We start from the raw sequence: 14,162 nt of genomic DNA, 5'->3' as shown, positions 1-14,162 counted from the left end.
ATTGAAGTTCTAAATAGTAAGATGAATCTCAAGCAGTCTGGTATTTCATTTCACTTAAGATCTTTCTCCTTATAATTGGCACCTAAGGTGTTAGATTTAAAACCCACTTCTGGTGTGAATATAAGTCAGAGATAGGCCATCAGTAATTGGGCTGGGGAAAAAAAGGAAAGAAATGTGCAAACTAATGTGTAAAATAATAATTTTATTATTTCTTAAGAAAAGACATAGAAATTGATGGGTGTTCTTAATTTTTCAAAGAAAAGTATTACAGTCTCTGTGAAATAAAATAAGGGCCATTTGCTTATTAAAGATGTTTTCAAAATTATAAACCATTTGAAAACCACTTAAAATTGTTGTTTTTTTGTGATTTCCTCTGCAGCAAATAATATTCTCAAATAAATTTGCTGATTATTATCAGGTTAAAGCCTGATTTCTATTTTTCTTCGACTTGTCACACACACATACACTTTCCTCTTCTTTTACAGTATGAAATAATCATATGTCATTATTTTATGCACACTGATGTTCTTAAATGGCAGGAAGCTCTATACCACTATAGAGATTGCCAAAATCAAGAGGTATAATAGTAATCATGACACAGAAATGTTTGGAAAGGCAAATGCAGCTGCTGAAAACCTGTATCACAAACTGCGTGATGATTAGCATTCAATATGGCCCATAATGAGTTAGCTTTGGAATTCCTAGTCATGTTTTCTATGACCCACAGCCACAAACACCCTCAAGTATCAAGCCCACCCCAAAATGATTTGCCCAGAAGAGGTGAAAAGAGCACTGGTGACTTGTCACTTCTACAGATGATGTTCATTTTCCCTAAATCAATCAATCCACTTCCATTTGGGCAGTGGATTGTGGCTTAACAGGGAACTAGTGTTCCTCACCTCAGGTGTGGAACTAATTCTTTCCTGGAGGGTCTGCAGTAGACTGACTCAGGCTGTTTAATCTATTTAATCTAATCAAATCAGGGCTTGGATATCTCCCTTTGTCACATCTGATGCCCCCACTCCCATATTAAAAAGGGAATACACAGGCATGAGCCAACCCTCTGAGTCCCTTGATACATCATTAAGTTGTAAAAATGACTTCATCACTCATGACAGAGAGATTAGACAGCCCCAGTGGTAGCATATGGCAGTAGGAGCATCACTCTACCAGCTGCCCACATGACTCTCTCCTTCCTCAAATCATGTCCCTCCCCTCCAGAAGCTGCCTCTGCACTGCAGTAGCAGAATGCTGCAGCAGCAGGAAAAGCCAGAGCTAGTAAGGGGTAAGGGATTGGAGAATGAAAAGAGAGCTAGAGAAACTCGTATTGGCAAAGCACGTGCAAGCCCTTGGAGACCCCTCCCTCCTCAATCCATCTATTCATCTTATGGTAAAGGGTATTTTCTTTTGTCAGAAAAATGCAGGCTTCTCCTGCCTTACCCCAGATACCTAACCTATGAGGCCCACAATAGGAAGGCAGCTAGATGTTTGATTGGCAGCTAGATGCACGAGATAGAAAAAGTCACCTCTGGCCTTAAAAGACTGGGTGCTTATAAATCATTTCCACTGGAACGGGATGGTGGTCCCTTTCAGCAGGATTTATGTTCATAGTCTGAATTATTTTCTCACACATAAGGAATTCACAAATATTTCTCACTGGAATGATTGAGGAACTCCTTCTTGCAATGGAGGTTGCAATGGATAGGTAAGTAGAGAGGAAAAAATATTATATAGATAGACCAACAGCGTGTGTGTGTGTGCCTGCATGTGTGTGTGTTTGTGTGTGTGTATGTGTTTGATGATGGTGCTTAGGAATTCATTTCTAATGCTTATTCCAACAAATAAATAAAGCACATCTTTATTGTTTCATCTCTCTGAAGAAAAAAGACAGAACAGCACCAGTAAAATTGCTCCTTTCTGGGCTTAACACATGAAGATACTATGTTTAAAATGTCTTCTTCTCTTTTTGAAAATTATTCTAACAAGAGATTTTTCATAATTATGTCAGCCATAATATTTACCTAAAGTATATTAAAATTTATTTTTATAAATACAAATGCACACTAGTAAATTTTAAAACCATGCTTTTGGGTTTGCTCACTTTTAAGTATAAATTACTTTCTATTTTATACAGCATATAAATTGAGTTGCATCAGTCAAAACCCCAAGGATAAATCCCTTCATTTCTGCAGACAAAAGTCTAATCTACACCCAGTCATGTTCAAATCTCTGCAATTGTAGTTCTAAGAGCCCAAACTGCCAAAGTGTCTGAGTGGCAGAAAAAGTTATAAATACCATGTTTTCTGCTATAGAATATCAGATTCTTTGTCTTAGTCATTATCAAGTGTGGGGTTTGCCTTTTGCAGAGAAAAGGGCAGAATCAGCTATGCTGTCGCCAAATAGCTTGGGAGCCAGTACACACACAAAAAAAAAATTCAGTATGATTCTCCTGCCAAAATAAAATCTAAGGATCCCTTGGGCCCGCTAAAGGCTTCTCTCTCTAATTCACAAAATTCTTCCCTGGATTTGGGGCATGATAGATTGTAATCACTCATTCAGAGAGCAGATGGCTCAGCCTACTGCTGAAAGCAAACTTTGCAATGAAGCATATAGTATCAGAGAGAGATGTTAAATTTCATTGTAAAGGTACCTTGCCATCATGTATTATCAGACACGTGAGTTCTAGTCACAATCACTTTGTGACCTCAGATAAATCACTACTCCCTCAATTCTCTATTTCATTTCCTGCTCTGTAAAATGAGAGGGTTGGATTAGATGAGTTCTGTCCAGCAATAATATGGGTTCTTCCTTTTGTGGGGTTTACTATATGCTACAGCCAAGTGTGATCCTAAGTGTCTTATTCAAATAAAGAAGTATTTTTTTCTTTAGAAAAAGCCAAGTTAGAAATTCAAGAAATACTTGAAAAGACAAAAATAAAGGATTACAGTAGGGGAAAATAAACTATAATTTTGAATACAGAAGTCTAACCTCAAGCTAAAATGCATTTCTCTAAGTATATTTATGCTTGGCTAGAATTCAAAGATTGGATGCACTGAATCACTAGCACTCTATACACTTGGCTAAAAATATTTTTAAAACAGCTCTTTAAAGGCCTTCAAATAAAATTTATGGAATTTTTAGTGAACAATAATTTCAATTTGAATAACGTACATGGGAAAATAATTTTAAAGGTAGAAATATGACTCATGAAAAAAGGCATTTTTTATCACATTAGAAATAAACCATTTGCATTACTAATGCTTCAGGTAAATTTATACAAAAATAAGCCGAATAGTCACAGAGGTTTTTTTCCTTCCTTTTTTTTCCTAAATTTAAGATTTCATTAATACTAAATAATAACAGCAAGCAATTACCTAGTTCCAGGCACTTCAGAAAAACTTTACATATATTTAGCTGTTATGACCCACATGAGGCATGTACTTTGATTAACCCTCCTTTACAGAAATACAAACTAAGGTGTAAAGGGGTTAAATCACATTTTATATCATTCAGTTACTAAGTAACACATTCAAGAGCCTGAACCTACAGTTTGGCTTTTAGAGCCTAAATCTTACTGCTTTTTTTTTAAATCCCCAAACACCTTGTTGCGATATTTATTTTATTTATTTAACCAGTATTTATCATGAGTCAGGTACTCTCTGAGATGCTAGTAATACAGCAATGAAAAAAAAAACAACATGGGCAAAACTACCATTAGACAAACAGATAAATAAGTAAAATATTGATATGACAGGTGGTGATAAGCGCCATGTAAAAAAATAAAGCAGGGTTGAGAAATCAAGAGGACAGGAGCAGGGTATTAAAAATATTAAACAGAGTTTAAATAATATCACCACCTAAATAAAGGCAAAAACAGTTTTGTGATACAGTGCTATACATTAAACATATAATGTTCATCAAACTCCCTTTGCTGTATCTGACCTTCTATGGTTATGCCTTTTGCAAAAAAAAAAATGTATATTTATATATGTATATGTTTCATATATTTATATATATTTCATATATTATATATGTATGCTATTTGTGCCATTAAACACTTGTCCCGGTTCTTCACAGCAATTTAAATGCAGGCTAAAACCAGTCCTTAGGAATTTCATATTTGTAAATATCTGGATTACTATAAGCCCATGTCCTGCATTATTTCAAGACAAAAATAATTTGCCCCCCTCATCTTTTTATTACCATATTAATATGTTCTCATCTTAAAACATTGAAGATTTTGTAAAGAATCTTCCTTTGACCCCCCCACCCTAAGGCCTTTCCTGGAGTTGACTAAATTCTCCAGCCCATAATGTGCAATAGCTCTTTAAGGGAAGACAAAGGAAAAAGTGATGCAAGAGCCATCCCTCCTCTGAGACTGGGTTTACTCCCCTCCTGACTGTTCCAACTCCTCCTCTCAATGATCAGGAAAGTAAATGTACTTAGAATCTGAGTAGTATAAGAACCAGGAGTCTGCACTGTGACCCAGAGTGGGGCTGTCTTTGCTTAATCAATAAATTGAAGAAGCCAAATAATTGCTGTTTGTTTTTCATTGAGAAATTTGCCAAGATGTGTAGCCAGGAGCCCTTCTCTCGAGTGGCTGTCTCCACACACCTCAGTTTATCTTCCTCAGTTCCACCCACAACAGTGATGGCAAACACTTTCTAAAGTGAGACTCTTTTACACCTAGAGGGAAAGGAATCTGTCCCCAATATCACATGCAAGGGAAATCTCATTCTACTCTTAAGTGATCAATATAGAGAAGCTTATTTGAATGGGTACATGATGTTTATAGGTGGAAGATTGGTTTTGCTGCTTTGTCTTTACTGTTTTTGAAAAAGAGATCATAATAGGAAATATACATCTTTCAAACAACTTGTAAAAATCTCTGATTTTGTATTTATTAAAAGCCTTCTAAGGTAAAATTCTATGTAGCATTTGTAGTACTAGTTGGACATTCACCATGTTAATAATAGGGGTATCAAGGATGATTAAATTTTTATCATTTTTATAATTTTTTTCTTACTAATGTGCAATACTGTTATAATCTGAAAAGAAAATGTTAGACATGTTTAAAAATCATTTTCACACAAGCCTTCAACTGCATTTTGCAATGTTTTGTTATATTTTCAAAATGAAGCAAAATGTCAGAATCTTCAGGCAAGATAAGGTAGTTGATCTCTATAATTTTCTATAGGTTCATGATATTTTACAATACATTTTTAATTTAATTTTCTCAGTAACATAGAACATAACATATCACATATGAAAATATTAAGGCCTCTCCCGTGAATACCCATTTAAAGGTAAGATTAATTTGGATCCAAATAGGAATTCCAGAAATTAAAATTTTTTTCTATAAAAAAATTAGCTGGGTGTGGTGGTGCATGCCTGTAGTCCCACTACTCGGGAGGCTGAGGCAGGAGAATCATTTGAACCCAGGAGGCGGAGGTTATAGTGAGCCCAGATTGTGCCACTGCACTTCAGCCTGGCGACAGAGGGAGACTCCATCTCAAAAAAAAAAAAAAAAAAATCCTTTGAGGAAAATCTACCAGATAAATTAGAACCTGGGTCAGCATCACTCTTTTCATTGCTAAACATGACACAGATAGTAATGAGTTTGCTTTTTTTAAATTTAAATAATCAGAAAAACCCGTTTACTGACCTCCTAGTGTTACAAAGAGGAAAAGCTGGAGCATCCCTGGTGTTTTTTCCTGGCAGGAAAATGTTAGCATTTTAATATTTGGCAAGGTGAATATTTTGACTCTGAAAAAAACCCTTAAAGTCACCACCATTACATTTTCATTTGACATCATATTGAGTTCTTGTATCATTTTTGTTTTTTGGTGAATTGTTGGATTTTTTTTCTCCTGCAGTGAAAACATTCCACGCATGTATGTTTAGGGTATCTTTCTGAGAACTTTGTTTTAATTTAGGAAATACTTTTTAGGGAAAAAAAAAGGAGTGAAGACTATATATATTGGGGATATAAAAACCAAAAATGTAACATGTTCATAATCAATAATATTTGACAGAATATTTCTTTAATTTTTGCCTAATATCAATGTTTTCTTTGATTTATCACATCTATAAAAAGGGGTTCTCTAGGTAGTTAATGAGTTTCATCAAGTGCCCGTCAGCAGATGAATGGATAAATAAAATGTGGTAGATACACACAATAAATTGATTTTTTTTAAAGGGACTATTTGTCTACTACTTGGTCTTAGTGTCAGCCATCCGTATGTCAAGTAAAGACGATACTCTTTAAAGGCATTATTAGGAAAGGTATTATTCCTAATGTATGGCACTCTCCTCTTGACATTTTAAAGCACTGCCCCAAAACCCTCACTCTAGGGATCCTTAAGCCTAAAATAAATTTCCAAAAATTCCTCCCCAGGCCCTGAGGACTCTGAGAAGCCTTGGGCAGAAATGACACCGCTAGTGAAAGGGCTAGTAATTGACAAAAGCCGCAGTATGGGGCCTGAGAGATGAGGTGTGCCCAGGTTACAAAGGGCCAGGTTGCATATGACCACTAGTAGGGAGGTGTCAACTTCTAGTCCTCTTCCGTTAAAATGTGAGTTTTGAGTGAGGAAGAGGAATGAAGTTTTAGGTACAATAAAGACTGGAAGTCTTTATTTGCGGTATCTAAGCAGAAAGACCAGAAAGAGCTGGTGCATGTGTTCTATGTGGGTTCAACAATTCAGACGTGAAGAGCACTTAGTTTTGTTTATCAATATACACACAGTGAAGCAAAGGAAGCTGCCCCTCACCTTCTGGTGGCTAGGCGTGCCCCTCGACACCCCCACCCCATCAGTCCTTAGGTCTTATGTTTTAGGGGTGTCTCTGCAGGTGCCGTTGGTGGCGCTTCTGGGAACTGGCGCTAGGACCTTGGTTGTGGACACCGCAGCAAGGCAGGAGGCCACTGAAAGCAGCTGAGGGCTCCCCCAACCCCCGCCCCTACGCAGCTCATTAACAGGTGGAATCGCATCGCTGGTGCCTGCCCCCCTAGAAACAAATCCTCCTAACCCAGAGCACCAACTGGGCGGGTGACGGGGCCAGGCCTTCGAGGCGCCTTGCCAGGAGGTCAGACCCTCGGGGAGCCTGGGCGCCTGCGGGGAGTGCAGGAAAGAGCGCAGCATCTGCCGTTCCCCACCCCTTTGTGCACTCAGGCGCACTGTCCCTGCTCTGCCTGCTCCCGTCTGCCCTCAGCTCCTGTCAGGCCATACAGCACGTCGATTATTTCGCCAAAAGCAAGTTCAGCCACAGCAGAGGGAAGGAGGCCGCGTGCGCGGGTCCCGGAGAGCCTACATTCTTTTAGGCGACTAATTCAGGAAGGAGTCACCAGCAGCTCCAGCCCTGAGAGAGTGTGTCAAGGGACTAGAAGACTTCGCCCGGGAGTCCTCAAACCCCTCTGGGCTGTTGTCTCTGCTCCAGCTTCTGCTGCCCCTTCGGGGGAAACAAACACCACGCCCTGAGCCCCAGTCCCGCCTGGCGCATTACCTGTTGGCTGCCAGCCGAGACGCGATGTAGCCTCCCGGAATCTGGGTGATGATGTAGCCCCAAAAGAAGGAACCGTGGATCATCCCCACGGTTTCCGGGTCCCAGTTGAATTTGGCTTTCTATGGAGGGGTAGGAAAAAAAGCGTGAAGGGAAAGAGTAGAGTCAGTGCCAAAGGCTCATTTTCAGCGGTTCACAAGCCAAAAAGCCCCCAAGGCTTGGGCGCTTCATGCATGTTGGGGATAAGAGTGGCTTCATTTTCGTTTCCTAACAAAATTGCCTCTTGCAACGAAAAAACCTTGCTCATTAACAAAATGTATTGTGATTAATAGTGAGGCCAGGCGCACTGGCTTTACTCCCCGACTGGTGTCAGGCAGATCGAATCATCTGAATGAAGGAGGAATCTAGAGGGCCCCCGTCTTGGAAATTCGGATTCCCCATGAAGAGATTTGTTAGCCAGATGTGGAGACGCCCGGCAGGGGTCCACTTAACGAATCCGGCCAATGCGGACTCAGTAGTGTAGTGACTTCCAACCCTGGAGACTTAAATAGGGAAATTCTGGGGAAGGAAAGTGGGGAGCGAAGGGTGAAAGGTGCAGGCTCTTAGTGGCTAAGAGAAAGTGTGTCCCCACAAATGGGGATGGATATGGGCCTGAAGGGTTTGGAGTAGTCGGTGAATTGGAAGGATAAAGGAAGAGGGAGTCATTGCTCAGGGGTTTTAATAAATACGGGGCAGGAGTATTTCTGAAGATGGAGGTCTAATTCCGCCCTGATCAGCCTGGGTGACTCCCCGAGGGGGACCTCAAGGTAAACTGGGGCGCAATATTTACGTTCGAAAGGTGGGAGCGCGCTTTTCTCGCCTGAGAACTGGGGACCCTTTTTCTCCTTTAAATAATATTTTGACACCCAGCGGATTTTGCAAGGTGTCCCGGATTCCAAGAGTCTTTCCCAGTTTCTCCACTCAACCCCTGCTTAGTCTGATTTACGGCAGCTGGGGTTTCTAAGCAGGAAGTCTGGACTCAGGGGTTCTGTGACCTTGACGTGACCCTCCCCTCTCTGGGCGCGACTCCCTGCCACCCTGGGACCCTCTTACGTTGTGGCTCCTCCTGGAGGAGGTAAACCTTCCGAAAGACCCCTCAGCTGAACCTGCTGATATGAACACAGCTGATTTTGTTTTCCAGTTTGTTTCATTGTGAATATTAAGAATGCTTTGGCGGGGATTGAATGAAGTCCTGGGAAAACTATAATTAATATGCTACACTATTCATCCAAGTAAAACAAACACACTTCTATTTAGACTTAGTGGACATTGCTAGTCACCAACGTCTTATATTAAGTCGCAGTTCACAAAACCTGGTGAGCTAGACCCTCTTTTCCACTTTGAGGATGAGGAAGGGAAGGCCCAGACAGCAGAGCGAAAAGGGAACTGATAACACTACTGGGGTCCATTCTAGAACGGCAGAGCTAGAGAGGAGCTTAGGGAGCACCCAAACCTTCCTGTCAGTGGGGGGAAAACGGGGCTCAAACAGGAGATGTGGTTTTGCGAGGCCGCATGGCCGAAGGGCAGGAGCCAGGGTGGCCAGACGTTGCCCACCTCCTTGATGACCTTGCCCCCGCGGTGGATGGTGCTGTTGTTGACCATGTCCACAATGGCCACGCCCAGGTTGCAGCGGATACCGAAGGAGATGCAGAAGCCCAGGCCGCTCATGATGGCGATAATGTAGCGGCGCGGCAGGCCGAAGCACGTGCAGTCGCACAGAGGCGCCTTCCTCTCCGGCACCTCTAGGGGCTTCCCATCCTCCGTCAGCTCGATTGTCTCTCCGGTGTCTTGCTTCTTCTCCAGCACCCTGCGCGGCAGAGCAGGGGCGAGTCAAGGACGTGGCGGCTTAGGCACCCCCGACGTTGACCCATTCCCATTTTTCAGGACCCGTCGGGGTTGGGAGGAGGGCCGTCGACCTCGCCCCACCGTAGGGGATTAGGATGGTGGGGTGACACCAAGCTGCAAGACCTCCCAGGCTCTCTCACATTCTGCAGGTGCCCTTGGCCGCGGCGGCGGCGTCTCTTCAACTTTAACACCTTTAGGCCCAAGGTAGCGAGTCCCCATCTCCACCCCTGGGTGCTCTGATTCAGACACACAGGCCGCTTGGCCTGAGTTTCTTGCAGGGTCTGCATTTTGTGAGGGCAGGGGTTACCAGCGCCTCCTCTGCACCTGAGTAGGCGCCTCCCACTCCTACCCGCGCCGGGCAGGGCTTTACCCTGACTATCGCGGTGTCCTCCTGCAACACAGCACCAGAGGGCTGCTCCGCTGCAGGCGGGCCCAACTAGAGAGCCTTTTCCACCGCGCTGCCTTTTCCGTTTCTAGCAAGTTGAAGCTTTCCAGGTTGACGATGCTGGCATTCCGCCCCCCAACCCACCCCCTGAGCTGAGCCTGGAGCACCCCCTGGACTAAGGCCTCTCTAGGCTAGTGCCTGTGCGTGCGGAGAAGGCCTGAGAGCTCTCGCCTTCATGCACTCTCCTTCCCCTTCATCCCGCCCCAGGGTTCTAGTTCAATGCTTACTCCCCTGTTACACTTCTTACTATTTTTTTTTTCCTTACTCGAGTTGGAGACAAAAGGCTCCACAGCATATGGCCGACACCTAAGCTTCCTACTGCCAGAACATGAATAATTAATTATTCACAATCTTGCGTCATTACTATCTCTCTTACAAACACCGAAAAATGTCAAGGGTCCATTTCCCAAGACGCAAAATGCGACTCCCAGATATACAAAGGCTCCCCCAAATCAACTTTTGTAAGATATTCCACATCAAAAGGGAAGATCTCACTTAAATATTTGTTTTTGCATAGTGTTTCATAAGATTTCAATCATCAATTCATTCTTGGCTTTGGTCCTCGGGAGAAGGGACAAATGAAAAGGGGTACGCAGAGAAAATGAATGGTTTTACTAAAAGGTGGTAGTGTTCTAGTCTACAACACATTCATGAAATTTCTATTAACAACAAACAAACAAACAAAAGGAATGTATAAGGTAACATCTCTGTATGTAGCCCCTTGCGATTGATACTTTCGATATTTAAACAAAGAGCCTCTCCATTTACAATTTGCAGATATTTTTTTCCAATCTACCATGTAATTGCTTTTCACCTGTGCCGTTTTGAGTGCTATGTGCACACCCAATTGTTTTCACACACTCGGGTAAAGCAAGTGAAATTTTTAAACTAATTTCAAATATGCATAGCTTGGAATACTGCTGTCAAGCAGTTTGAGGCCACCAGAAGAAAAATGTCAGGCTTCCGAATTCTATAAAATAGCACCTGGAAAATAAGTTATAAAAGTATTTGTGGCTAGGTTAATGTTTATTCTTAAAGTCCGATCATAATGTTGGAAAACATTGCAATTTATTTTTACTGGGAGAAAAAAATTCAGCCAATGAGATTTTTTTTTTCTTTTCCTGCATTTGCTTCGTGTGCTCAAATATACAAAGTTGAACTCTGCACCGGATGGCAGCTGTACTGGGAAAGAACATCCTTTTCCATGGGAGCTGTGGGACTGCAGGGCCCTTGCGGTATCTACTGCCGCATAGGTGCATAATCGTGCCTACACGAAGCCCGCCAAACCTGAAGAGATTTGGAAAATCTGGGAGTGGTTTGATCATTTTCTTTACATTTCTCATGCATTTACAGAGACTTCAATTGCCCAAATATTAAAATTTGTGCTCCTTTGTAATTCTTTTCCTTTTATGTCTGCCCTGTCGCCTTGATTTTGCTCTAATTATTAAGAAAAGCTGTATCCATGTAACGTACTTGAAATGATTTAAAGTTTTGCAAATTACAGCATAATTAGTATAGTGACTACAGGAGGATTAAATAATTAAATCATTTCTAGGACTTTCAAAGTAATGTTGCTTCTTATATTTATGGCTGTTCTTCCAGGCATTGACATTTCCTATGCAAGAAATAGACTCTAGGAGATGAAAATAATTAAAAATGCATATACATTGTTTCAGGCTCAGAGAAAGGAATTGCTTCAACTATCAATTATTGATATATTTTGATTCTTCTTCATTCAATGCAGAAGACATATTCCACTAGGGGATTCTCTACTATGCTTTTGAAGCTGAGACCTCTCTCTCTCTCTCTCTAACATATATATATATAACATAAATATATAACATATATATATAACATATATATATAAACCATTACTCTTTGGAATTTCTTGGTTAATTTTTTTAGATGGTTGTGTTTTATATTCATTTTTCTGCATCAAAGGAATTTAATTCGGGGTATCTATAAGCACCAAAAGAAACGCTGTTTGAACAGGGGCTGGCCATTTCTTAACTGTAAAGAAGATAAATCCTGTGTAGTAAAGAATAAAACTCTGCAGGCACCAAAGCAAAAATCAAACACACACACACACACACACACACACACACCAGACAGGTTCATTTAGTGCAACATTCCTGCATTAATAAGCAGGTTTCCAGAGCACTCCCGCTCCAAGCAATGGGCAACAAAAAGACTTTCCGATCATATTACAATCTTTCTGAGCCACCAGGGTTTACGGAAACGGCCCTGCAGATTTTTTCATGCTGAGCCCCAGGTAAGCAAGTGTTTGCTTTGTCTTACCTGTAGATCTGGCCGAGGGATTTTCCAGCAAAATTCTTTAGCCCCTCTTTTCCTGGGGCCAAAATCCTTTGTTTTACGGATTCCATTCTTGCAAAGATTGCTGTCAGTTCTTGCCAGATTTAAATAGTGATCGCTAGGAAAGGCGAGGATTGCGCATATTGTCTTAATCTCTTAAAGTAGTTGTGGGCTTTTCCTTCTCAGTAGAATGGTAGTGGCTTGCCTCCAGCAAGAGTGAGAGTGAGAGAAGGGAGGGAGAGTGAGAATGAGAATACAACAGAATAGCTGCATGCAACCCACGGGTTTCCTAATAGGAGAGTTGGTAGACACAATCAGAAAGTCTCATTGGAAGGGGAGGATCCGGTGGCAAAGGGCGCAAGCAGTGCCACGGTATTTGGGTAGATGCGGTTGAGTCCTTGTCCTGGAAGTCGGTCAGCTGAAAAACAGTGTAAATTCCCGGTTTTGAAGACTTATTGCTCTCAAATCTGCTGGCTTTTAAACGAAGGGGCCGGAATATCACAGAAGCCTTGGGTAACAGCAAAGTCAAAAGAATGGTACTTTAAAAAATGGTGTCTTTGCTGTAAGGAGCAGAGCATATTCAAAACTCATGGGAGCATCTCAGGTCTCAGGTGAGCAATGCTGCTATTAGTTTTTCCTCTCTGCCCATGATCTCCTCCCATCACGCCAGCGTAACTCTGCTCTGCGGTAGAGTCAAATTAAGATGGAGAAGGCTTTCTGCTCTTTGAGGACGTGAGTAAATAAAAGATACACAGTTCTGATTTGGGCAGCCTCAGGGAAGATTTTTTTTTCAGCAGCTGACAGCGCCCGTCTGGGCGGGTCTCGGTACAATGGTTCAGCACCACGGACAGAGTAAGTCTCAGGGAAAGGGGACTCTTCTTTTGGCTAGCTAGGTTGCCAACTTTCTAGCGGAGCTGGGCGGATCGCCCTGACCAAGGACCATACTGGGGCTCTTCAGGAACGGATGCTATGGAAACCATGTGGGAAGATGTCATCATCTCCAGAGTTTGCAGGGAGAATGGTGCATTTAGCTCTGCTAGGGAAGACAACTTTATTAAAAATTGACAAGTTACTTCTACTTTGCTGTGTTTTGTCCAGCACGCTGATGCCAGAATTGCAGGGAAGAAAGATTTCAACATATTTAACTTATGCTTGTGGTGTTCCAAGACACTTAGGCTCCCTTGAATATAAAATATGTGCACACAAAATACATAATTACATTGTTCATGTGTTTGTTTTAACCCCTGACAGGAAAAAGATGAAAGAAAGAAAGGGAGAGAATGAAGAAATAGAGGAAAGGAGAGATAAAGAAAAAGAGGTGGGAGGTATGGAGAGGAGAAAAAAAGAATAGCTATAAACTCAGTGAAGTTGATTAAATAAAAGGCAGTTAATTTAATATAAATTCCTTGGAATTTTAAGCATCTTTATTTAACTAATTTACAATACACTACTGAAATACCAATATACTGATGAAATATGTGGCTATACCTTGTGCTTGGCAACAAATTGTAATGGATAATTTAAAGATTTATTTAAAAAAAGATTTATTTTAATTTACATATATTCCATTCAAATCTTATTTTATTTTTCTTTGTATCTCCTTATCCTAAAGCATAAATTTTGAAAGATATTCATGTAAGACTTTTGGCTTTATGTATATAGGTACAGCATCAATGAATTTATCTCATTAAGCAAGCAAAAAAACTGTGCTAGATTAACGTAAATTATGAATCTCTTTCACATGAATCACAAACTTCTTAAGTACATTTCAGGCCAATGCTTACAGAACAGATTGGCCTTGAACCACATTTTCAAGGTCAAAATCTTGGATGTCACATAAGCCAACAGACAGAGTCAATTTTACTTAAGATCCTGAGACAAAATCTCAAAAATATGGATCTAAATTGAGAATCAAATAAGAATATTACCTGAATAGTTCAAATGATATAATGGCTATGTATTCACTGAATGGATAGCTGGAAAAAAAGTCAAAGTAGCTAAAACCATCTGCCATTATTAAGTT

At 41.1% G+C, this 14,162-nt stretch overlaps 1 protein-coding gene across 1 annotated transcript in view; it reads right to left on the bottom strand.

The window, feature by feature from the left end:
* The window catches only part of SLC17A6 (solute carrier family 17 member 6), a 40,928-nt gene extending 28,543 nt beyond the window's left edge, over positions 1 to 12,385 (bottom strand). Inside the window, exons 1-3 of the mRNA XM_003254327.3 lie at positions 12,125 to 12,385; positions 9,091 to 9,343; positions 7,501 to 7,619 (exon numbers count right to left, since the gene is read on the bottom strand). Of these exons, the coding sequence (XP_003254375.1) occupies positions 7,501 to 7,619; positions 9,091 to 9,343; positions 12,125 to 12,210 (458 nt within the window). The 5' untranslated portion in view covers positions 12,211 to 12,385. The remainder of the gene's footprint in view (positions 1 to 7,500; positions 7,620 to 9,090; positions 9,344 to 12,124) is intronic.
* Positions 12,386 to 14,162: the final 1,777 nt, after the last annotated feature.

Source organism: Nomascus leucogenys, chromosome 15, assembly GCF_006542625.1.
Source record: "Nomascus leucogenys isolate Asia chromosome 15, Asia_NLE_v1, whole genome shotgun sequence".
NCBI classification, from domain to species: Eukaryota; Metazoa; Chordata; class Mammalia; order Primates; family Hylobatidae; genus Nomascus; species Nomascus leucogenys.
This window is presented reverse-complemented; position numbering and strand designations above follow the sequence as displayed.